The sequence below is a fragment of the Bombus affinis genome, chromosome 6 (assembly GCF_024516045.1).
Source record: "Bombus affinis isolate iyBomAffi1 chromosome 6, iyBomAffi1.2, whole genome shotgun sequence".
NCBI classification, from domain to species: domain Eukaryota; kingdom Metazoa; phylum Arthropoda; class Insecta; order Hymenoptera; family Apidae; genus Bombus; species Bombus affinis.
In genome coordinates this window covers 8,964,209-8,987,078 of record NC_066349.1, presented here as the reverse complement: position 1 = coordinate 8,987,078, position 22,870 = coordinate 8,964,209, and the positions used below count along the sequence as shown (strand labels likewise).

The window sequence follows — 22,870 nt, the reverse complement described above, 5'->3', positions numbered from 1 at the left end:
TTGAAAGGACGTAACAAGTGGAGGAGGGAAAACGGACGATGACACGGATCTTTTGGCCCGCAGGACATGTTCGTGTTCTTTGACAAATCCGGCAAAGCGAGTGGCCACTTTGACAAAAAATGTCCGAGGGGAGTGGAAGGGAAACTTTAAACGGCGTTTTCAAAGCTCGGCGTACGCGACGGTTCGCGACCTGAATTTCCTTCAGCCTTTTGTTCTGCTCGCGCGGATTCTCGTTCTACTGGTATTTGTTGCGAACGCAAAAATACGCGAAACACGGTCACTTCCTTTTTCGTCATAGACTGCTTGCGACGAAAATTTCCGTTTTTTGGCTTTGTCGTTACGTCTTTTCTATATGTGGACTATATGGTGAGGTCTTTTAGCTTTTGTTTAAGCTGCGTTTATGGTACCCTTCTGGTATTTTCTTCTCGTTCTAGCTCACTCGCAACGTAAGCAAATTGCGTTAATAATCGCGAGATGGATGATAGGTTACTATTTTTCTTTCAGTCGTTTCTTTGCTCTTCGAAGGCAGCTATGTAACGTAATCGCATCGTTCTATGGCTTTTGTAATTATTTCGTAACGTAGTCAGCGTTTTGCGACGCTTCAAACGAATTGTTAAATGTCTTCTAAGAGAAAGTGTGTTTTTAATCATAGTGTCACGAACGATATAAAAGATATTTATTATAAAAAAAAAGAAAAACAGTCGTCAACTGATTATCCCTTGGAATTCCTTTTTCAGCTTCTTCTCATTAGCCTTAGGAACCATCATATTTAACCCACTTGTCTACATTGACAAAACATTACCTTTCTCAAAAATGCTCTCACATCAACCCGACTGGAAATTAAATTTACGCCATCAAACGCTTCATCGATACTTCATTACCTATTCCCCATGTCGAACCACAACTCTCACCAATTTAATTCCCAACCACCTTATCCAATATCCGATATTTATTCTATCCAATTCTGTGTTTGCACGCGGTTCTTGCTATTATTCGGCCGCGTTATAAACAGATCTTTAGGGTTGATTAAACGAAGACAAGGGTGCAGCAAGGGATGCTCGAAGGATTTAAATAAAGATAACGAGTGGCTTGGCTGTATCGGAGGGCCTGTGGCCGGTCTGTTTCATATTCATTAATTATTACATAAAATCGTCGCGGTCGAAGGAAGCGGGAAATAAAACTCGAGGTCTTTGCTCGTCGAACCATTATGGCCTCTTTTTCCCTCGTGTCCCGCCTATTGCTTCTGCTCCCGCAGCACTCATCTTTTGTAACCTTTTTCAACCCACCCCGGACGTCTGTTCGACGTTGTTTCTTCTTTTTATTCGGCAAGCTCGTGCGCTTCCTGTCCAAGGATCGATATAACGCTCGGCAGAAGCGATTTTGCCGTTTGGAAATTGCTCCTTCTTCTCTGCTACTATCTACCAACCAGCAACGAAACCTCTCTTCCATTTCTCTTCCCTCCACCTTTTCTTTTATTCCCTCTCATTGTTTTCTTCTTTCTACGAACGTTAGTTTCAAATTGTTATTGCACTTCGGTCGATGGTAGACGCCAGACCCGCGTCTGCTCTTCGTGGCCTTAATTGTCGGTAAAAATGGATTAAGGGAGAATCAGATTCCGCGAACGGTTCGGCCGAATCGACACGGGGAATCCACTTTAAGCGGCGCTTTTGTGCCTGATCGATTGACTGACGCCCTCGGCTCTGGATTAACGTCGTCGGAATTTGTACTTTGGTTTTCATGACGACCAACTTGCAAGTTTCTTCGATAGAGAATGTATATAAACTCGTAGAGCAGAGTCGTGTGCTTGGTGGTTTTAAGATAGCGGAAAGAATCTAGTGGGTTTTGCAAATATCCCTGTTTTTATGAATGACAAATCTAAGAATCATTAGAAACTGGATAAAAAAGTTTCGAGAATATTATTCTATTTGGAATCTTGAGATACGAAAAATCTGAGCATTGTATATTGTAATATAAAAATTATATCAATTATTAATTATTAAATTTTTGTATTAGTTATTAAGATAACTAGATTTTTTCTTATATATATATATATATTTTTTGTTTCTTCACTGATGTATTTTAATATTTGAATCATTGAATTCTCCATTGTATATTTGTCATTTTTCGGTTTCAGTTAGATTCATTTTCTCGTAGACTCCTCTTAGTTAATTCATATAATTTTAACAAATTTTACGTATTCAGAATCGCCTTTTTCATATCGTACTATATACGTATTAATATTAACAATAGAACTATCGATAGTTAACACGAAGCTATTTCTACCAAAACCAGTGAAAATCGCTGGTTTTTAAAAAATACGTAGTAATGGAATATTTTTATATTTATTTATTTATTACTTTTTTACAGAAAGAATTCAATGTTATGTAGTACATTTTTGGTATTATTGATCCATCTGGGATCCTGATGATCCTTAAACAAGAGTTGACACATTTATAAAATTGTAGAACCAGTCATTTTGACCGCTGTGGTATTTCTAGTATTAGCATCTGGAATTTTCCTGATAACTGATATAATATCGAATGGTACGCAGTAAAAATTTGAAAAACGTGTGGGAAGTTGCACAAAACGATGAAACTGGTTAATTGGGGTTCGATAAACAAATTGCAGGATCCTTTTACACATTGACAAATACCAGTCACTTTGACTGGTATTGGTATAAGTAGCCTCGATACGAAATTATTTTGAGTTTGATTACATAAAAAACAAAATAAAATTCATTATATTATTCTTTTAGTTATCATTGCGAAAGTCATTACATCATTGCAGAAAGAAAATATAACACGAAGTATGAATTTTAAAATAAAATTGTAAAACCAGTCAATTTAACCGGTGTGGTAGTTCTACTGTTAATAATACACCTGGTATAGCATATAACGCATAACGTTATTTTCTCACATGAAAATTACACTGTAACATAACTAACACATTATTTTTATTTTGTTTATTTTCACTCAAAATCGATAATGAACGTAACATTTATATTAACGAGTTGTATTTTCCGCATAAGCCGAAACAACGTTCGATATTCCACGGAATGAATTTTGTAATATATTAATATGATTGCATAAACTGTTAAATGAACCTGTTCGCGTTAATGAACAATTGACAATTACGATAATAGCTGTACTACATAAAAATACGTCAGCGTTTGATATTATATGCGCTTGATAAATATTTATCGAAATGAGTGTGAAACGAGGCGAAGTAATAAAGGGGTGGCCCTTTTTTTAAGGACGAGACTTCCAACTTCTAAATTTGACTAATGAGAAGTGCGATGAATTGCAAAGCTTCCCAAGGGAGAAAATGAAATTTAGCTGGTAATTCACGATTGAGTAAACAAAGATTAATCATAGCTCGAGGAGATTGTACAAGGGTTGGACTTAATTTCGGCAAGAAATCTCATTCGTCTCGGTCGTGTCTCGTCTGTCAGTACTCCGTCAATTATTTCTACCCGATCTATCTTGTCGTGACTCGAGTTTTCCCCTTTTTCGTACCCTCTTTCTTTCGTTTTATCGCAATCATCGGCTAATTTACAAGCGCCTTCTATCTTCCGATTCTTTGTTATAAACATTTTTGATATTTCTTTTATTCCATGTAATTTCCATCATATTTCAAACAAGCCTTTCTTTGTAAAAAATTCTTCTCGGAGAAAGTTCGGAACACGTGTTTTCATGCAAATGCGTCCACAGAGTAACAAGCCCCCTCGATATAAATTCCCTTTTTAAGATAAGAAGATCGAGGCTCGTCGATTCTTCCATGAAAGATAAGAAAAGTTGGCGTCAGAGGAACGATACCCTCCTCGTCGACTTTAGAAGAGTTTCGAATAGCGAGGTAACAATGAATTTACTTACCACCCTCGATAGAAATCGGGGTAATCATCGTGTCACCTCCTTTGATCTGAACGTTTCCACGATACCAGACGATCGAGGCGGCTGGTTTCGCTGATCGAACAACGCATTCCAAACGACGGGACTCGCCAACTTTCACCTCGATCTTCTTCTTGTTCGGGTAGTTGCTGATCTCCACTTTTTGCGGTCGTGCTGTAACACAGACGATCAAAGTATACGTTAGTCTATGAGAAAACTGTGTTCAATTTCTTTCTTTTAAAGTAATAATATAACAATAGAAATTACGACACACTCGAATTTGGAAAAGAGACAGGTTAAATATAATTTTCAAAATAGGATATCCATAGTATGATTTTAGTTTTATAATGGAAATCTACGTTTCAACGGGTGTCAGTAATGTTAGAAAAAATTGTAAAAAATAACCCAGCGGTTTTTCTCAAAATTATTTCAATATTCATACGTTCTTATATGTATGTTATTATTTATGTTACGTTATTTATTACTATCTTTTATCCATGGATTGCATCGAGCGAAAGCGGGTACGTACTTGTCGAAGCTGGCGAAAATAGCGATTTTAGTTCCACAGGGTATTTTTGCTACGAAGTAACGGAACGTTACATAAAAAGTTGGCGAGAAACGAAAAACTGTTCTTCGAGAGTCTAAAGTTAAAAACTAACTTCCACGCGTTTAAGTCCCCTTTTTTTACCAAGAATTCTATGTTGGAGCAAACATATCGTAAAGTACGAGCCAGACCTGTACCTTGGAAAACCACTTTTCACGTGTTTGAAACGTCGAAACTGACGCTAATCTACGACGACGCGACTTTCGTAAGTTGTAACGTAAATATCAAGCGATTTTTTTTCACAATCAATTAATCTTTTTACCAACGTTCCATTTTTTAAATTACGGTCGTGAGAATATGAATTTGCATAAACTTCGCCAGTATGGTAATATAATCAAATTTTTGAAACTTCCCAAGTTTCTTTGTTAAGATTAAACTTTCTCCACGGTTCTCTTAAATTACACATCTTTTTTATTTGTACCATTTTCCGCTCGAACTCATCGGTTAATCCCTTCGTTTGCATCACGAGAAGGAAGATTAAGATGAATACCAAACGATATATTCGACGACTTTATGTCGTCGTATCTAGGTGTTCAAGTTCAAACAGAGAGAAAAACGATCGTGTAGGTTCACGATAAACACAATTTTTCTTCGTCGATACATCCGGTAATCGATATGGCGTTGGTAAACGGGTAAACGGACGACGACGTCTTTTTCATCATTTTGCATTATTAATACCCGTTCCAGATACGATCGCGGCTACCGAGCAGATAAATATAAACCGCCGCTTCCTTTGTGCGAACGAAAAATTAGTTTCACTCCATTTCATTTTTCTTAACGTCAAAGAAGCGAAGAAAAATTGTAATCTATGGCTTCGTTTAAGAAAATCTCCACATTGTATTATACATCTTAGACGAATCTTTTCTCTCTTTCATCGAATCGACAACACCCATTTATTCATTACAGAAACGTATTTCAACATCATTCAACGTTCGATGTCTTTCATTTCTCATCATTTTATCTCGATTCCTCTTTTCCCTTTATTTCCTATGTGGAAGAAGATGGTCTACGAGTTGGTCGCCATATTCCAGTTGCTTCTGGTAATCTAACAAAAGTGTTTTGAACAGAAAAGCTCGTTGGTATCGAATAAAGGATTTATTCATGTGAAAACGATTTTCAAATGGTATCATTTAAAACAAAAAAAAAAAAAAAAAAAAAGAAAGAAAGAAAGAAAAAAAGAAGAAGACAGGATTTTGTACTTTTTAAATAACATCATATATTTTTCTTGCCATATTCTTATACTATGATAGAAGAATTTAGTGATGTAATAACACGTATGATCTTCATTATTCGAACTGTAATAAATTAATTTGTTTCTTGATTTTAATTCCTTTAAATTATCATTTAGAATTTTCTTACTAATATATAACATCAAAGCTACAAGTTAGAAGCAAATTAATTATCGTATTAAGTATCGTATATACACAGCTGAAGGTACCTCCTTTCAATTTTTCCACTTAAACAGTATCACCATAATCTATCTTGCACTGTGGTGCAAGAATACGACAACAAGTGTCTATATCAAAAGATACAAAATAACTCTTGTCCTTAAGACAAAATTGACACTTTTGAAACGTCGTTTACATCAGTAAATTCCTCGTCTCATATCCGATTTGTTCCTCGATACGTACTTTTCGTTAAACCATCGGAACCAACTGAAATATCCTGGACAACCTAGTAGATATTATTGTCTTTTTCTCTTTCTTTATACTTTCTTTCCTTTACAAACTGGGGCTTTTCCTTTTCATAAACCACGGATCGACCATGGTCGATGAACACCGGAGAGACTGGAAGAAAATCGTTCACAAAAATCAGGCAACGTTTCTGCTCGAGTTTCGCCACAGCAACGATCCACCAACGAAATGCGAAATACCGAGTGGAGGGGTGGGCGGATGGGGCAGAGATAGAAAGAGGAAAAGGAAACACAAACGCATTGACCAGGAAACTCCGACATAACGGTTATTTGCCACTTCATTTGGCTCGGATGCAACGTGCTTTCGATCCGTTCGATGGCAGTGCGCTTCGTCGAAGAGTTTCTATCTAGGAAGTTGGCTATCGACGGTTGAAAAATGCGTTTTCGACCAATAACCACCGCCAGGCTGATACAGGATGACGAGCAGCCCTTGATTCGCCGATTACCATCCATGGAATTCTTCATGCACGTATCCACGCCGTTCTGTTATCTATCGCGTCGACAGGACAGGAAATTAACTCCATCACAGTTCGATGTAACTTGCGAACTTTTTCCTCGTCTCTTCCTTCACCATCGTCCAAAACTATGATTCGTTTTGGCTAACGGAAGATCCTCGAAAGCTTGCTTTTTATGAGCTTGTTTGGTGAGCTATATTTTCTTTGGTTAGACAGTAGAATGGTTCGGTTTTCGACGAGGGTTGTAGTGAATTGTGTGTTTGATGAACTTGGAATTGCTACGAGAATTGTGTACGACTACTTGTTTTAGAGACTTTTGTGCTTTTTTCTACTGGGCGTTATTTTTCTTTTTTCTTTTGTAATTAATTTTTTGCCTTCAGGTAGATTGACGTGACGGTAAAAGATATCGTTAGTTGTGTATTTGACGAGCAGAGGATAAAGTTGGTGAAAGGTCAGTATAGTTTATGACTATTTTTCTTTTACAACATAATTTGTATCTTCGGTCAAGCTGATATAATCGTTTCTTTTTTCTTTTTGTATGTAGCGAGGAAGGATGAGGTTGGTGGAAGAACAATGGCTATTTACTTTATGTATTTTTTGTCTGTTGTAAAGCTTGTCGTTGTCTGCGTCAAATTCGCGAGTCGTAACAAAATGCACAATGAATTAAAAACTATATTTAACAACTGAAAGGTAGGAGAACTTTCTTGACCATCGTATAAATTATGAATCATTTCAACATCGTATTCGCATATTTGCTCGTATATTTTGATTTCATATATTTCTTATATTTGCATATTATATTTGCTAATTAACAGACTCGTTCTCCTCGTAAGATTGTTTCTCCAGAATCAAACAAATTACAAATTAAATCTACTATTAGACACGATGATTTAAAAAGAACGAGCTATACATCGACAAAAAAAAGAAGAAAGAAAAAGAAAGACAAAAATAAATAAATAAATCGTAACGTTTTCCGGCTGACCAACAAACAAAACGACAAACATGCATCAATACCAGCAATTCTTTCTCGCCTGTTACCACCAACGTGACAAATCAGCCGGATAACACATTGAAATCATCGAGGCTCTGTCGTTTTCTTCGACACTCGTTTACCAGGACTCGGCCGCGCGGAACCCTCTTCAATTACCGAATTTATTGTTGGCCGGTCCAGTCGTTCCGGCGAAACTTCCGGCCGGACAAACGAGGTTACGCTTTTTCAGTCGCGTCGGTCCGCTCGCTCGTGAAAATTTATCGCATTACAGTCCTAATTCCTGGACCAGGGACAGAGGTCGGGCTATCGATAACAGTCAGCCTCGATATACACACGCGCACAAACCGTCGGACAACGTCGCGTTGTAAAAAGCCTGCACCTTCTTCGTGCAGCAAGTCGTGAGGAAAAATGAAGCCTCCTTTTTCTCGAGTTGCTCCTCGATTTCTGTAATCTGCTGCTCGCTTCCAAAGACGGCGGACAATTCCAAAGGACAAAAACAACCGGTAGAAGGACGTTCTAAACTCTATTTGGTCTGGCGCAACCGAAAGAACGAGAAATGAAACACAGTGGCGGTCCTCACCGCCAGAGTTACGCGGCAAGGCAAAAGCTATTCAGCGAATAATAGCCACCATATTTCCCTTCGTTGTCCACCGCGATAACGGCATTAACGGAGACCGTGTTTTCCATCCTCCGTATCCTCTGTCGCCACTTAAACGGCCGCTTCTTTTCCCACCCCTTAATCTCTCCCCTCTTCCTTCCTCCTCCTTGCTGTTATATCTTTCTTAGCTTCTTCCTTCGGTATACTGTTATTTCTTGTCACGCGTCTAGTGTATGTACAACCGGTGGCTTCTTCCTTTCAGCGGATACGTATGTGTCTGCTCTTTTAAGATCTGGATTGACCAACTCGCATATGTGGCATTCCAAGTAAGTCTTGGCGATTATCTCTGGTTGGAAATTTTTAGCCGCTTTATTTATTTCTTACTGGATATCGTCTCATTAGGTCTTAGATTATTCCGATTAAAATAAATTGTGTTCGATGAAAATAAATTTTGTAATAATCTTTTATATTTGAGAAGGTGGAAGTCGATGTGTTGCAAGTTCAGTCCTCGTTAACTTTTCATTCTAAGGCTATAGATATCCTTGCTCGATAGATAATTTGACTGAAAGGTTGATGCGTAGTAATTATCGTAGCACTGTCGTGTTCTATTGGTGACGTGAAATTTTTGATGGATATTTTTGACGAATGCAGGGCGACCAAGAACCACAGTTTAATAATAAACTTTAATATTTCTTTCTAATTCTCACTGTGGTAGACTTTGGTTCGTTCTTGAAGAATAAAATACAGTTAGATTGCATGACGTATCTGTATTATTCTACGCACAGTTTTCATGCTGATTGCTTGGATGCAAATGCAATACAATACAATACAAGATAATTTAAAATCATACTTCGAAATATTGATTTTTAATGTTCTTTTTATCTCGTGGGAAATATTTTTGTACGTATAAGAAGGAGGCACATGTCTTTGGTTATTAGAAAAAGCGATTCCAATAAGATTCCTGCATCTCTTTTTGGCGAAAAAATGAACGATTCTTTTCTTAATAAAGCGTGGAGTAAATGGTTTAAGTGATTAAATTTCGAAAGTTCAAAGCGAAACGAGATAGAAATTCGGATATTCGATCACACAAAAATAACCGTCCAGATGAATTTCGAACATTTCAATTCACTTCTACATTTACGTTATTTGATCGGTGTATGTCGATGGTACTTTTTCATCATTTGAAATACGAGTCTTTTTGGTCAACTTCCGTGGTACTCTAATCGATTTCGTATTATGGAGAATGTGTTAATACACTTCACATCGCGTACAAAACACGTTTAACAATTAAATACATTTCGCGTTACGTAAACTATGATTACAATCGTATAGAATATTCATTTTTACAGTATCAAAGAAAAACGCTATGATGTGAAATGAAATCAAGTGAAATGTATCCTTTAGAAGCACAGCCCAAAAGACGTGTTATACATTACAATCTAAAAAACGTCGAGCATTTCTTCGGTTGTAATAACATTCTTTAAATGTAACTATTGAGATATGTATAATTTTGTGTGCTAGACTAGATTAGCCGCGTAGTAGTGACACACGTATGCGAATATGAGTGTGTAGAAGTATGTGTGTGCGCGGTGTCTCGAAAATCAGACGAATGGAACTGTTCCGTTGGTTCCGCAGTTTGGTATGGAAGATGATGAGACGAAGAGAGTGCTGAGACGTGTGCAAATGTATGTAGTAACTTAATGGGTCTTAGAGTAAGGACAAGTAACGATGTTTTGGTTTAACAAGTAATATTCAATACAACGAACTGATTACAATACTGTCGTACGTCTTATTATTATACTCGGCTCTCAACTTCCCGATTCATACTCTCCGGCTCCTCCACTCACACTCCCCGGCTTCTGCACTCGCTCTCTCTGACTCCTCAACTAACACTGTACGATTTCCCAACAAACTAAACCCCCTGAGCTAGCATCCCTTTGTCTTTTCTTAGCCCTACCACGCATGTGTTCAGCGAAGGCCCGTGGCCAGGGTCACGTAGGCCTTTTCTACGAAACTATTCACTTGAAGGACCGACGACACATTGATGGACCCGACGGCGTCTAGGCTTTCGCGACATTGTTTATGGTTAACTAGACATTTTTCTTAGGCCCTTTTCCACGATACTACATGTATATCGACGAAGATCCTGGAAATCGTTTATTAAATAAATCTAAAACTATTTTAATATGAATCCTAAGTGTAACCTTAGTGTTCCTTTACTTTTATTTCGGCAATTAAGATGCACAATTCTCAACAGTAACTTTAAATCGACGTACGAATAAGTCGAAGTTAATTTTATACCAAATATTTTATACTACTATCAATCGAGGATATCGCCAGTTGTAACAGACGAACAGATATTTTTAAATAGAAGCATTGAAAATCCGCGAAAGACTTGTTCCAACTGGGTGTAGACGCATATAAAAGTGTTAGAAGAATATTTATATTTCAAGCACATCCTTAAACTTTACGCGATGAAACGATCCAACATGTACACGGATGCTCATTAAAATTCACAGATCCTGTACGTAATCCACTTACCCGCGAACCAACGGTTTTACAATGCCGGCCTTTGTAAAACCAATATCTTTCTCTAACCCCTGGCAACGACGAAACGATCTCTGCATCGATTACGATGTTTAATCCAATCCTATTCCACTTTGTCAAACGAAAAACATTTACTAGAAGAGCTGCAGAATGTTGGGGCGTAACCATCGCGAATTACTAGGAAAAACAAATTTTCATATATAATAAGGGAAACACATTTTGTTTCGTTGGATTCTTTATTAAAACGATATAACCACCAAGCGTGCTCTAAAATATCGATGAAAGCTATTCCAAGCTATCAAAGATAATAGAGCGTACTTGAAAAAGCGGTATAAAAGTAGCGCGTAACGTGCAACACGATAAGCTCATAATTCTCTGATAAAAATAACAAAAACCGAAAACCAGCACGAAAATACAAGCGAGCAAGAGCATCGTAAAAAGAAGAAGAAAAAGAGAAAGGAAAGAACGTCGATAGAAAATGCATCGTGAATTGACCTCAGCCAGACGCCACGCGGATGAAGCAATTCGCATTCTTTTCCCTCGGAAACTACCCTCCGTCCATTCTCTCTTTCTCTTTCTCTCGTTACCTCTTTTCTTTTTCCTCGTGTTGCCTATCGGACGCGCAACAAAATTGAACGTGATTTTGCCACCGGAGAGCTGGCTGTTTTACATTTTCTAGAACAGTGAGCCGGAAGTCTAGTAATATCGCTGGGTCGGCGATGAACGCGGATGAAACGCAGACGCGGAAGAATCGCGGCTGAATTCGCACGCGTTGCGTTCCGTAGCCGAAGAATGGACCAGCCGAGGGGTTTCGACGGGAGCTTGGGTCGTTCTAGGGTTTAGTGATAATTGAATGAGCGTAGTATCGCCATGGGATTTCGAAACGGTATTGGTGTGTACAAAGCGAGACGCGGACTGAAAAGTTGCACGGGGGAAAGCGCGCGAATCGTTCGTTCCCCGGGAGGAAGAAAAGCCCGTCGAGGTGAACTTCCTGCCGATGCCGGCGGGAGGAAACTAATTATTTTCCGTCTGCCAAGAGTCACCATCTTTTTGCGCTGCAGTAAAACGGCCAGGCTGTTTTCTTTGGTTGTTGATGGAGGTTCGAGTGCTCGACGGTGGTTGGCCACATCGATTCGATCGAGTGATCGTCGATTGATTGGTTTCTGTAATCGGATCATGAGTTATGGTTTGGGCAATAAGTTCGTTCGTTTTTCATTGACGTGTGCGTATTTAAGAATGTTAAGAACGTTGTAAAGAGTCGATGAAGAAACAGGCTGAATAAATTATTTATCGGTTAGGTGAATTTTATACGAAATTAGCAACACTTGACGTGCTCTTTCGAGAAAATCTGAGGACATCTTACTGAATCATATGGTCGAATAGAATAGCCAAGAATTATAAAGGAGAGAATAGAACTCGATTTGAATATTTTTAACGATATATCTATGCATTAATTGTACTTCTTAAGCTCATAAGTTTTGTGGTATCCAGTCGATCGAATGACTAGTTTCTTAGAGTAGCTGATGGTTTATATCATATAATAAGCCAATGGCTGAACGTTAAGAAAGACAGATTAGTTTGATCTTAAAATTGTTAACGATGTTCCGATGTACCAGTTGCATTTGCAAAGCAAATGTTAACAATTCAAAACCACTAAGTAAAGAGGAAAAATCCATGTCCGACTAACGATTCTTTTGCAAAAAGATGTTCATTCGTTGGATCAATGAACGTGATCGAACTTTCTATTCAAAAATATATGCGAGCACGTCAATTTGGTAATCAAGCATCGTCAAACAGACAGGAAACCAACGTCAAACAACAACAACAGCTTCAGTTCCTCTGGCTGGTTGAAGAGAACTCGAGCCAGTCCACATGGTAATCGACGCGAGTGGATGTCTCGCTAAGTAATGCAAAGTGTCTGTGAATAATGCATGCGGCCGCGTGCATTCAGGGACACAGGTGTAAGTAACGCATTAACAAGCAGCGTTAGATAAGCGCAGTGCACGCGGTCAGATATTAAAAGGGCGGTGGTGCACGCGTGAAACCAAACAGCGAAAAATCTCCGCACCTGTTCTTCAGACTTTTCGATCTTCAATATCTGGTCGTGTGACACGTTTCTTTGTCAAATCGGTTAACAGCGTGAAACGTGCACACGCTATCAAAAGGACAAACGAAATTACACGTTTGACCGATCTTCGGCTTAGAATTTTCGCAGCATGCGTACTCGCAACCTCAAGATGCTGTAACCAAAGAAAAAATCCACTTGTTCTTTCATCTTTTATTCTCGTTTCCCAGGCGACGTCCCTCTTTTCAATTCGTAACGACACTGAAAACAATCCATGACGTCGTTCATTGTCCGCTGGCTAAATGTTCTTGTATACACATTTAATAAAGAATAATCGTCCGAGGCTTTTTAAATAAGAAACTTGTGCGCCTCACTGAAAAATATCCGAAGGAAGGAAGTAAAAAGACGAACGCAGCATGGCCGGAGGATTTGCTCTAGAAATTCGCGGTATTATCTTCATTGTCGAGCAGAGAGTAGAGAGGAAAAAGGATTTGTCTCGGAACTCGTTTAACGTTCAGCCCATTGTCTCAGGCAATCGGGGCGGCGTTTAACGTCAATTGCTGCGCGCCGGTTAATAAATATCGTTATAGTAGGATTTCTATGCAAATTCATATTTTTCAGAATGTAACTAGAAGCGAAGAAAATAGCTATATGCAGTCGTGAGAAACGTCGCTGACTGAAAATTGAAACGAGAAGAAAAACTCGGCAGAAAATTGTTTCACCTATTTACCGATTAATATGCAAAGCAGTATACTTTGAATCTCTTACATATCTTTCCATATTATGCGCGTTCTGTACAAATTTCCGCTTGCATGTCTTATATCTTTGAGAATGTAATTAAGAACGTATTACATCGGTAGAAAATCATGTTGTCTGTGTGCCAATTAATATAAAAAGTAGCATATTTCCAATATTTCATATATTTCTTCGTGTTACGGACAATGTTCTTGTAAGTTTGCACTTCCAGATCTCCTAAGAAAACGCAGAAAGATTCGCAGTCTAGTTAAAAGTTAGCCGTGAGGCGTTCTCAGCGTATAAGAGGCAACGATGATTTGCCGACATCGATATTCTTAGTCTTGTTATCATCGTGATACCGATTTGCAATTTTCCTGTCTTGTCGTTGAATCTCTTTGCCTCGAACGAGTATATTCGCGTGCAAGCAGGTGGAGAGCTATCCTCGGGGTAAATATTCAAAAGCAGAGTCGGCCTCAAGTCGAGTTTAATCGAGAATTCACGATACAATATGATTTATGCAACTTTACTGGGTTGATATACGTAGATGGAATTGGATCGGACAATTTATATTACACAAATTCAGGAAATCATTTGGATTTTACAAATAAATGATACGCGTTATTTGAAATATTTTGAAATTTCACTGGCACTTAATATACAATACAATATATCATAATTATAAGAATAGAATTTAATCAATAAAAGAAGAATAGAATTGTGGAAAACGATGCTCGGTTCTCAAACCCACTTGCCATATACGTATTTTTATAATCATTTAAAATAACAATTTCGAACCTAGTTTGCAAATCTCTTCCATCGAATGGAAAACTTTCCATTTGTTGAGGCTGAGGTTGACTGATTGAAGAACGAGTGGATGAATTTGTAGAAATAGAAAAGTATATTGAAATAATTAAAGATATAAGTATAAGTTTATGCTGATTCAGATCCTTACTCTCTTAGTGTTACTAGACAATGGAATGATAGCTTATGATAGTAATGGAATGAACTTTTTAGCTTGGGCTAGAGGCTACAGGCAACATAAATAGAAATCTGTTTAATTAGTTCCTTTGTCCCTAAACCTTGCAACCCAAAACATAATGTATATTCAAGGGTGCAATAATATGCACTGCTCCTTATTTAGAATATTTCTGTGTAATAGCAGTCTCCATAGTCATGGATATACATAAATAAAAATGTAGAGTTTTTCTTGAAGTAGTTACTTCAACACCATTGAAGATTTTTCTCCCGTCAGATAACTGTTCCGGCGTTAACACTATAAAAACCCGAAGAAATATCGCAGAAATAATACATCCTTAATTTAATGTCATTTCAACTTGATTGATTGATTCAATCATTTCTATCGGTTTAGTCACTTTTATATGATACGTAGCTAATACGCAACGCTGGCAACCCTGACAAGACGAGGTTTCATGGTCGTTGAAATAAAAGTGAAGATCGATAGGGTATCGATCGATGGTGTTGTAGGGGTCAACTGAAATGCAGACGCGTCTGGCAACATCAAAAGATACAATGATCAAACACGAAGGGAAGAGTGCAGCGAACAGTTGTATAGAGTGATAGAGGCAAAGCCTGAAAAGCGAACCAAGGGGGATGAAAACGCGAGGGCCTTGCCTCTCTGCGCTAACATTCAACCATTCAACGTCGGACCTTCGGCCTCATTAACACGCTGCTCCGTCGAAAAAAACAAGATTGCACGTGCCAGAACGCAGTTTCCCTCTCTTTGCGAAAAAAAGAAAAAAAAATAAAAGGAAGGAAAAGAAGAAAACGGGAGGAACACGGAGTAATAAAAATTTCTGGAATAAAGGGGGCGGTTCATTGAATCGTTGGAACTACGGGAAGAAACAACCTGCACCTTCTTTTCGCGTGGAATAATTTTTGTTGTTCTGTATATGCGTACGATACTTTGTACAAATTTTCTAGAAATCTTTCGCTTGTACAAATAAAAGTTCTGCGAATATCATAATGGAAGCCAAATTTCTAAGTCGCAACATGACTATTCCATACGTTTCTGTATTTTTAAATACACATTGTCTATACGTTTGTACTTTTTCGTTTCATAGGAACGCATCAACATGCGCAGTTTGTTAATAAAACTGAAAATTTGTTTTATGACAGATAAATATTATCCTAATACTAAAGATTTATTCCTTCCTCTAAGCATTATCACGGCTACGTAATATTACAACATTACGATGGATAATCTTCGTTTGATATTTTTCTACCCATGCATAAATTTCCTATAAATGCATAACAATCCGTGGTTTAATTACCAGCTCGCCTTTAACGTTATTCGTTATCAAATCGATAACTCGTCAGATTTTGCAGCACACAGGTTGGCACGTCTTATGAATTCTGATTAAATAGGCCTCGCGTTGCGGCTAGTAAAATTCTTCTCATCGTCGTTGAGATAGCGAACGAGTGGAGAGTCGATCGATCGAAATAGCCGCGAATTACTGGCGTTGCGGATCATGCACAGATTAAATGGTTTTTGCTGGACGTTTAATGAGCGCAGATAAATTTTTTTACAAGAGTTTCGCGATAATAAGATAAGAGGGGGGAATAATTAGATAGCTGAGATTTACGAAGACACAGCTTCCTTTTACGATGAATCGTATGGTTCGTTATAATGACCGTGGCAATTAAATTGTTTTTGCCGTCTGTATAGAACCATATAAGACGATATATTGCGTATCTTGTTTCCTTACGATGAGTAATGAGAATGGTAAAGAGCTTCGATCGGTTTCATGCAACATTAAGCTACGCTTCGTTTTTAATTCGTTTAGGGAAATCGTCTTCGATGGTTTTATCGAACAAAGCGTAACGTGGTTGGACCGATGATCGTTCAGTTAACGAGTTAAATACTTCGTTCTATTTTTAAGATCGTCGAAAACGTGGAATCTTTTGCGAAATAAAAAAGTTACGTCATTCTTTCCTTTCCTCTCTTTCTTTTTCTTCCTCTAACGAGAAATATTTTGTAAAATGCAGAGTGTAATGAAGTCAGTTTGTAATAACTTTGGTGAAATTATACCTGCTTCTCTGTAGCCTTGAAATTTTTCATCGTGCGTAGAAAAGCTTCCTGCGTTTACCTCGTTTTATGAAAAAGTTGCATTAGAGGGAAACACGTACTTAATGTTTATTTTATTTTACTATGAAGTAACGTTTGTCTGGTTGTGAAAGGAACGTTGCCCGTAGAAACGTTGACATTCAAATTGTCTCACGTACGTGTCTTTCCATTTCCGTTGAAACATCATTTTACAACAACCAGCACATCGAACCATCAAATTTATCGATCGTGATTATGTTTCTCAATTTAAGGCGATATTAAAAATTAGCACGGTATTGTTCCGGTTTTATAATTCGGAAAGTAATTACTTTGTGCGAGGGGCACACGAAGCTGGAAATTCTCATAAAAATTGTTCACGATTATTTGTCTGGGCGCAATTAATTTCTATTAAAAATACATTGCGCAGAATTAATTCATCCCTTTTAAAATTCTGGTAAAGACTTATACATTTTATCCACATTTTACATCGATATATGAAATAACTTTTCTCCTTTAAGATTTTTATATAGTAATATATAGAAATATATTTTGCGAAAATTATTCAGTCAAATTCGAAATTTCTCTCAGTTTGTCAATTTAATTTACTCGAAAGATCGTCTATTACACAGAATCTATCGGAGATTCTATTTTAAGTGCAAATTTAAAATTGTTCAAAGACGCGTACAATATTGCAGAGGATTAATTTCGCGCAATTTAGTATATTTTTAACGAAAGACGGACTTCACGTGAATTTTAAATATTCGGATATTAAGTTAAGGTCAGAGATGAACACTTCAAGAATTTCAATCTTCCAAACGCTTTTAAAACCAAATATAATTTTTTTTAAGAGTTTTAAACTCTCGAATATTTAGAGAATCGACGAATAATAAGAGAAAAAAGAATATGTCTCGGATAATCCATCAATTATGATGCTTTCCATCTATCTATCCTTTTATTGGAAATGCCAGGGGATGCCATTATTCGAGCGTGTCGCGACGAGGACTCGTCATGACGATATCGAGAGTAATTAGTTGACATAATAACCACGGGGCGGGCCGTTTCCAAAGTTTCCCAAACGTTGGCAAACGAAATTCTTCCTTAGATTAAATGGCATCCCTTCGCTCGTTCGACTTTTCAACTACTTCCATCGCTGCTTTCGCTCCCTTCTTCGATCCTTCCACGTTAGAGTTCCGACGTTCCCCGTCAAATGGGAATTAACTGGTCACCGGTCCTCCTCCCGTGAAATGGAAAATCGTAATTGAGAAAAAGAGATCGTATCGTGCGCAATCTGCATCGATAAGAGATTATTAAATGTAGCCGAGGGGATGGCGGTCAATTTAAACGGCGTCGTGAAAACGGATTATCGCGATCGCGCCTTAATTGTGGATAACTCCGTCAACAGGCATTGGAAATATTCCCCGTGAATCTTCTTTTCTTTCTTTCGTTTCATTTATTCTTCGTTTATTCCCTTTGTCCCTCTTTTCTCGTGTGTTGATCGAGTCATCGAAGAACAAGTTTTCTATTCTTCGAACAGGAGTCGAGTTGTCTCGATTCGAACGTGGAAAATGTGTATTAGAAAATATTACTCCTAGCGCACTTTCTTTTCTTTTCTCTTCTTTCGTAGTAGATAAAAATTTGTCGCGGTAGTAACAAATAAATACGAAGACTCCATAGTCTTCTAAAGAAGAACATAGTAAGTCATATTGTGTATCTTTTACAGGAAAGCAGCTTTAAAACTCAAAGTTTTTATTTGTTTCCTCTTTTTCTTCTTTTCTTTCTCCTTCTTCCTCACCTCCTCTTCTATCTTATTTTCTTCTTTCGTCGGACGTGCTTTTCCTATTTTCTCTTCTCTATATCGAAGTATATGAGATAGGTACTGTGCGTTGCACGAAAGAAGATCAGCGGATCGACACACAGAGTCACCGTTACGCGTTGCTGTACCGTGTTCTTCGTACATGTGCCTATCTGTATGATTGGTTGAGTCTGCACGAAATAAGCAATGAGACCAGCTTTCTACTCGCGAGCATTCGAACATCTTCGTTTCAAATGATACGAGGAGTATTTAAAATACGATGTTAATGGTTTTATAGGGAGATTACACGAGCCTGAATTCCTTCCCCCGATCGTTCAAAAACATTCTATATGCAAAGAATATTTTAATTCTAAAAACTCATTTATCTCGCGAGATTCATAATGTGGCGGGATAGACCGGTATAAATATTACCGAACGAAATAAACATTTTCCAAATTACATACTCGTGTTCCATTACGCTTGCTATCTCATTTTTGTTTTCATCGTGCCCGATAATCTCTCGGGGAAAAAATTTCCCATGTAACGGGAGATTATTTAACGTTAAAAATCATGCAGGTGGAGGGGCGAAATAAAGTATTAAAGCTCGCTTTAGAAATTACCGAGGCCACCGAAATCGTCAAAGGATTTGTTCGTTGGGACATTCAAAGCGAAACGTCGCTTTGACAAACGAAACATTTTCCTGGCGACTCTCGCCAATTTGCATTCGATCTCCACGTGTTTCTCTCCCGTCAGTGTTGCTCGCTATACGATAAGTACGGCAGGATCAAGGGCCACTCTCGAAAAGCACGATCGATTCGCGAAAATGGACACCTTGCGAGCGAAACAAACTCTCGCGAAAGTTTCTTCGCGTCAAGTTAGAAGGAAATTAAAGCGCGTGGCTCCCGAGGTAGGGACGTGTGGAAAAACGACAACGAGACCCGCTTCGTTCAGCGTGTTTTTATTTAACCTTTCGCGTCGGCCAATTAAAATTCTGTCTGCGCTCTGTTTTCCACGAGACCACCGTGTAAACGCGAAAGTTCAACCGATCGTTGTAATTAGAGGGATGATTAACTGAAAGCATCGCGCACGCTTTGAAACGATACGCCGCGTTGTAGATGCGTTCTTGTGAGAACGATTTCGAACAGGCGTGGTTATTTAATACGTTGTCTCTTCTGTTTTGTTACTCCCGACGCGTATTTTTCCTGCATACGAATCCATGCACGCGAAATATGTTTGTTAAAACGTTAGGTTGTCTGGAAGCTCGAGTTTTTAATAAAATTGTCTTGCTTCCGAAGTTTACAGTTTGGTGGAAAATAATATTTGTTAAACTGTTAATTGTGAGAGACGAGGTAAGTTCGTTATTCAGGTTGTTAGTATCTGGAATATAATAATTCTTTTGTTTAGGAATCTTTTATCTTGTTGTATGTTGCGCCAGAGTTTTTAATCTCGTTATCATAGAAGTTAATTTTAAATATACTTTATAATTATTAAACGTATTCTACATATCCAGAATTCTTTGATTTTCTCGAATGTTCTTCCTAGTTTTTCCTAGGTTACGTTCAAGATTAAAATATATAGATTTTCTAATTCCTGGTATGCCTTGATATAGCATCTACTATTTTGTAATAAAGTAAAATATTTTCAATTTTAAGCTCGTATAAGGAAAATAGCCGAATTTCATTTTGATCAATGGCTCGCTTTGATACACAATCTGTCATTTAGCAACAGAAGAATTGACAAAACATCGATCGTACGCTGTACTCGGTTAGTTGCATGCTTTAAATTGATGTACCATAAATGTTATTCGGCGTGTACATTTAGCCAGCAGAATTCTGACGGATTTAACGCGTTTGTGCAATCGATTATTTCATATACGACAATCTATCAAATCTATGCTGTTTGAAAATAGAAAGGAAGATGAAATGGCATATAAGTTATAGATAAACGTACAAATATTTAATACACCTAATATAGAAATATTCTACATATATAATTTTACACATAGATATTACGTTCAATAGAATTATACGTCAAGAAAAATTTTATTCGTTTATATATATAATCATAATTAGAATTAATATTGCAATTACATCATTCTCAGAATTTAAACAAGAATCCATTTGTTGTTTGTAAGTTCAGAGCCATTTTTTACGGATATGCATTTTCCACGTAAACGATCGAACATCCTTTGGTTTATCAATTATTTAACATTGAATTGAAAAATCAAGATTTATCACGAATAATAATAATTATGCGTAGGCGGAATTTAACGGTTGTTGATATACCGTTTGATATTTCCACCGACGAAATACAATCGGGCCGTTCGACTGCGCATTTTGCTTTCGTAAATATTAATTTCGATGCAATGCAGAAATTTCGTACCGACGAAATTGAGTATTCGGTGGGATCGTTCTTTGGAGATACCAATCGATATCGAAATGTCACACGACAATACAGCCTTTCGGTGGAATTAATCGTAAATTTTCGCGCGACAAATATTGGCTTGCCCTTTCCTATATTTTTCTATCAAAATCTGTATAAACCCGTATAACAATTCAGTTCAATATCTTTTATATTATCATCGCATTTTCGCTGCCACCGATACATAAATCGTTAGCCAGGATATATCCGAAAGCCGATTATTCGAACATTTTGCAAAATTAGTTTTTAAAGTCTAAATATTTGGAAATTTCATAACTGGAAAATTTGACATTTTAGAAGCTCGAAATCTTGTTGAACAACGAAACCAGTACGTTCTATAAAATTAAAAATTCCTTTTCCCTTGAAAATTTTGCTCCTCGCAAGCTTCATTTTCATAAAACCCTGTGTGAAACGTGTCTTTTTCTTTCTTTTTTTTTTCTTTTCAAGTTGCCTCTGCAAACCCGTTCTTTGAGACCCTTAATTAATTCTCGCTGTTATCGAGCATTTTCCACAAATTACGTTGTTTCAAGCTGTAGCTACGTATTTAAACTGACAGTGTTTTATCACAAGCGTTAATGTTTTAATTCCTCAACGTTTAGAAATTACCTCGTCTCTTTATTGGAAAAGAATTCCAATAGCTTGTTTATCTTTCAGACTGAACGAGAATATTCTAAAGGAAATTCGTTACGTCTCTTAAAATTTCTCCATAGAACGCGTGTCGCGGTAATTCTCTTTCTACATATTAATGAATTAATTCTTCGCTTAGATGTTCACCTCTCGATCTATTTTCCATGTAATTTCGAAATAGCTTCTTTGAAGGTTAAAGAGCTTGCCTGCGGATGGAAATGTTGTTAATCGCGTCCAAGGCGCCCTTTCCCTTTGCACTCTATAATAATCGCGTATAATTATGCATAATTGCTGGTGGAACAGTGAAATGTATGCAAATGGTGCAATAATAAAACGCCTCGGCAGAGAGCAAGCCGCAAACACCGTAATCGTAATTGTGCAAACACGATCGAGCTTTTGAAAGATTAATAACAGCGCAGATGAGGCTAGATAGAGGCTAATTTTCGATTCTTCCTGTTGAGAGAATGTATATTTTCCTTCTCAGGAACTCGATTTTCATATGTAAGTAAATAATTCGCGATTCGTTTCCTTTTTTCCCCTCTAACTTTTGCTCGCGATTGTTTAAAAAAGAAAGGAGAAAATAAATGGTGAAACGCATTTGAAACGTACGAAATTTGAAAAATACACGCGGCGATATTGCGCGTTTGTATTTCTCCTTTCTATCAACTGTCGAAATTGTGTCTCGAATTATGTATGAAATAACTTTGAGTTAAAACGATTGGCCCAGAATGTCGAGGAACTCCGCTGAATCAAGCCATTGCCTCGTTGAAAAGTTACAATAATAGCGTGCCGGGCCTCTCGTCACGTACGATCCATCTTCGTCAGTGACGGCAGAGAACGTACTTCCGGCGGACGACGCTGCAGGAAGCGGCGTCGTACAATCGATTTTTAATCCATTCTTATCCCGAGCTAACCAACATGTTAACGTTTCTTACACCATCAACTTGCTAACATTCTGTAGAAGCAAACATGACGTTTATCGATTAAAAGGATCCTCTTTTTACTATCTATTTACAATATTCATTTTCAAAGGTATCTAACAATACCATTTTTCTTCCATCAAATTAACATACACGTACGCAATCAATTTATTCGTGTCTTTTCGAATCGCGTTTAAACCAATCAGACGTCAAGGTATGCTCCAACAGAGTGACTCGAAAATCAAGTAAAATATCTCAACGACAAGCGATCAAATAAGAAGCTGGAATACTAAAATGAAGGGAAGCTAACGTACGCACAAGTAATTACATTTAACGTGAAAAGAGAAATGAGAATCAGAGATGTTTCACAACGCAAAATCAAAGAAGAACGAGTTTAAATTATAAAATTGCTCGGCCGAAACACGACCTTTCCACGTCTCTTCCTTGCGGCTTTCATTTGTAATCACGTCA

The 22,870-nt window shown here is 37.6% G+C and overlaps 1 protein-coding gene across 5 annotated transcripts in view; it reads right to left on the bottom strand.

The window, feature by feature from the left end:
* LOC126918008 (nephrin) overlaps positions 1–22,870 on the bottom strand; it is a 482,531-nt gene that overhangs the window by 25,199 nt on the left and 434,462 nt on the right. For all 5 annotated transcript variants that reach the window (XR_007711189.1, XM_050725524.1, XM_050725523.1 and 2 more), the window contains exon 4: positions 3,873–4,061. Coding sequence is in view for 4 of the 5 variants with exons in the window: in XM_050725524.1 (XP_050581481.1) it covers positions 3,873–4,061 (189 nt within the window). In the remaining variant the exon portion in view is untranslated. The remainder of the gene's footprint in view (positions 1–3,872; positions 4,062–22,870) is intronic.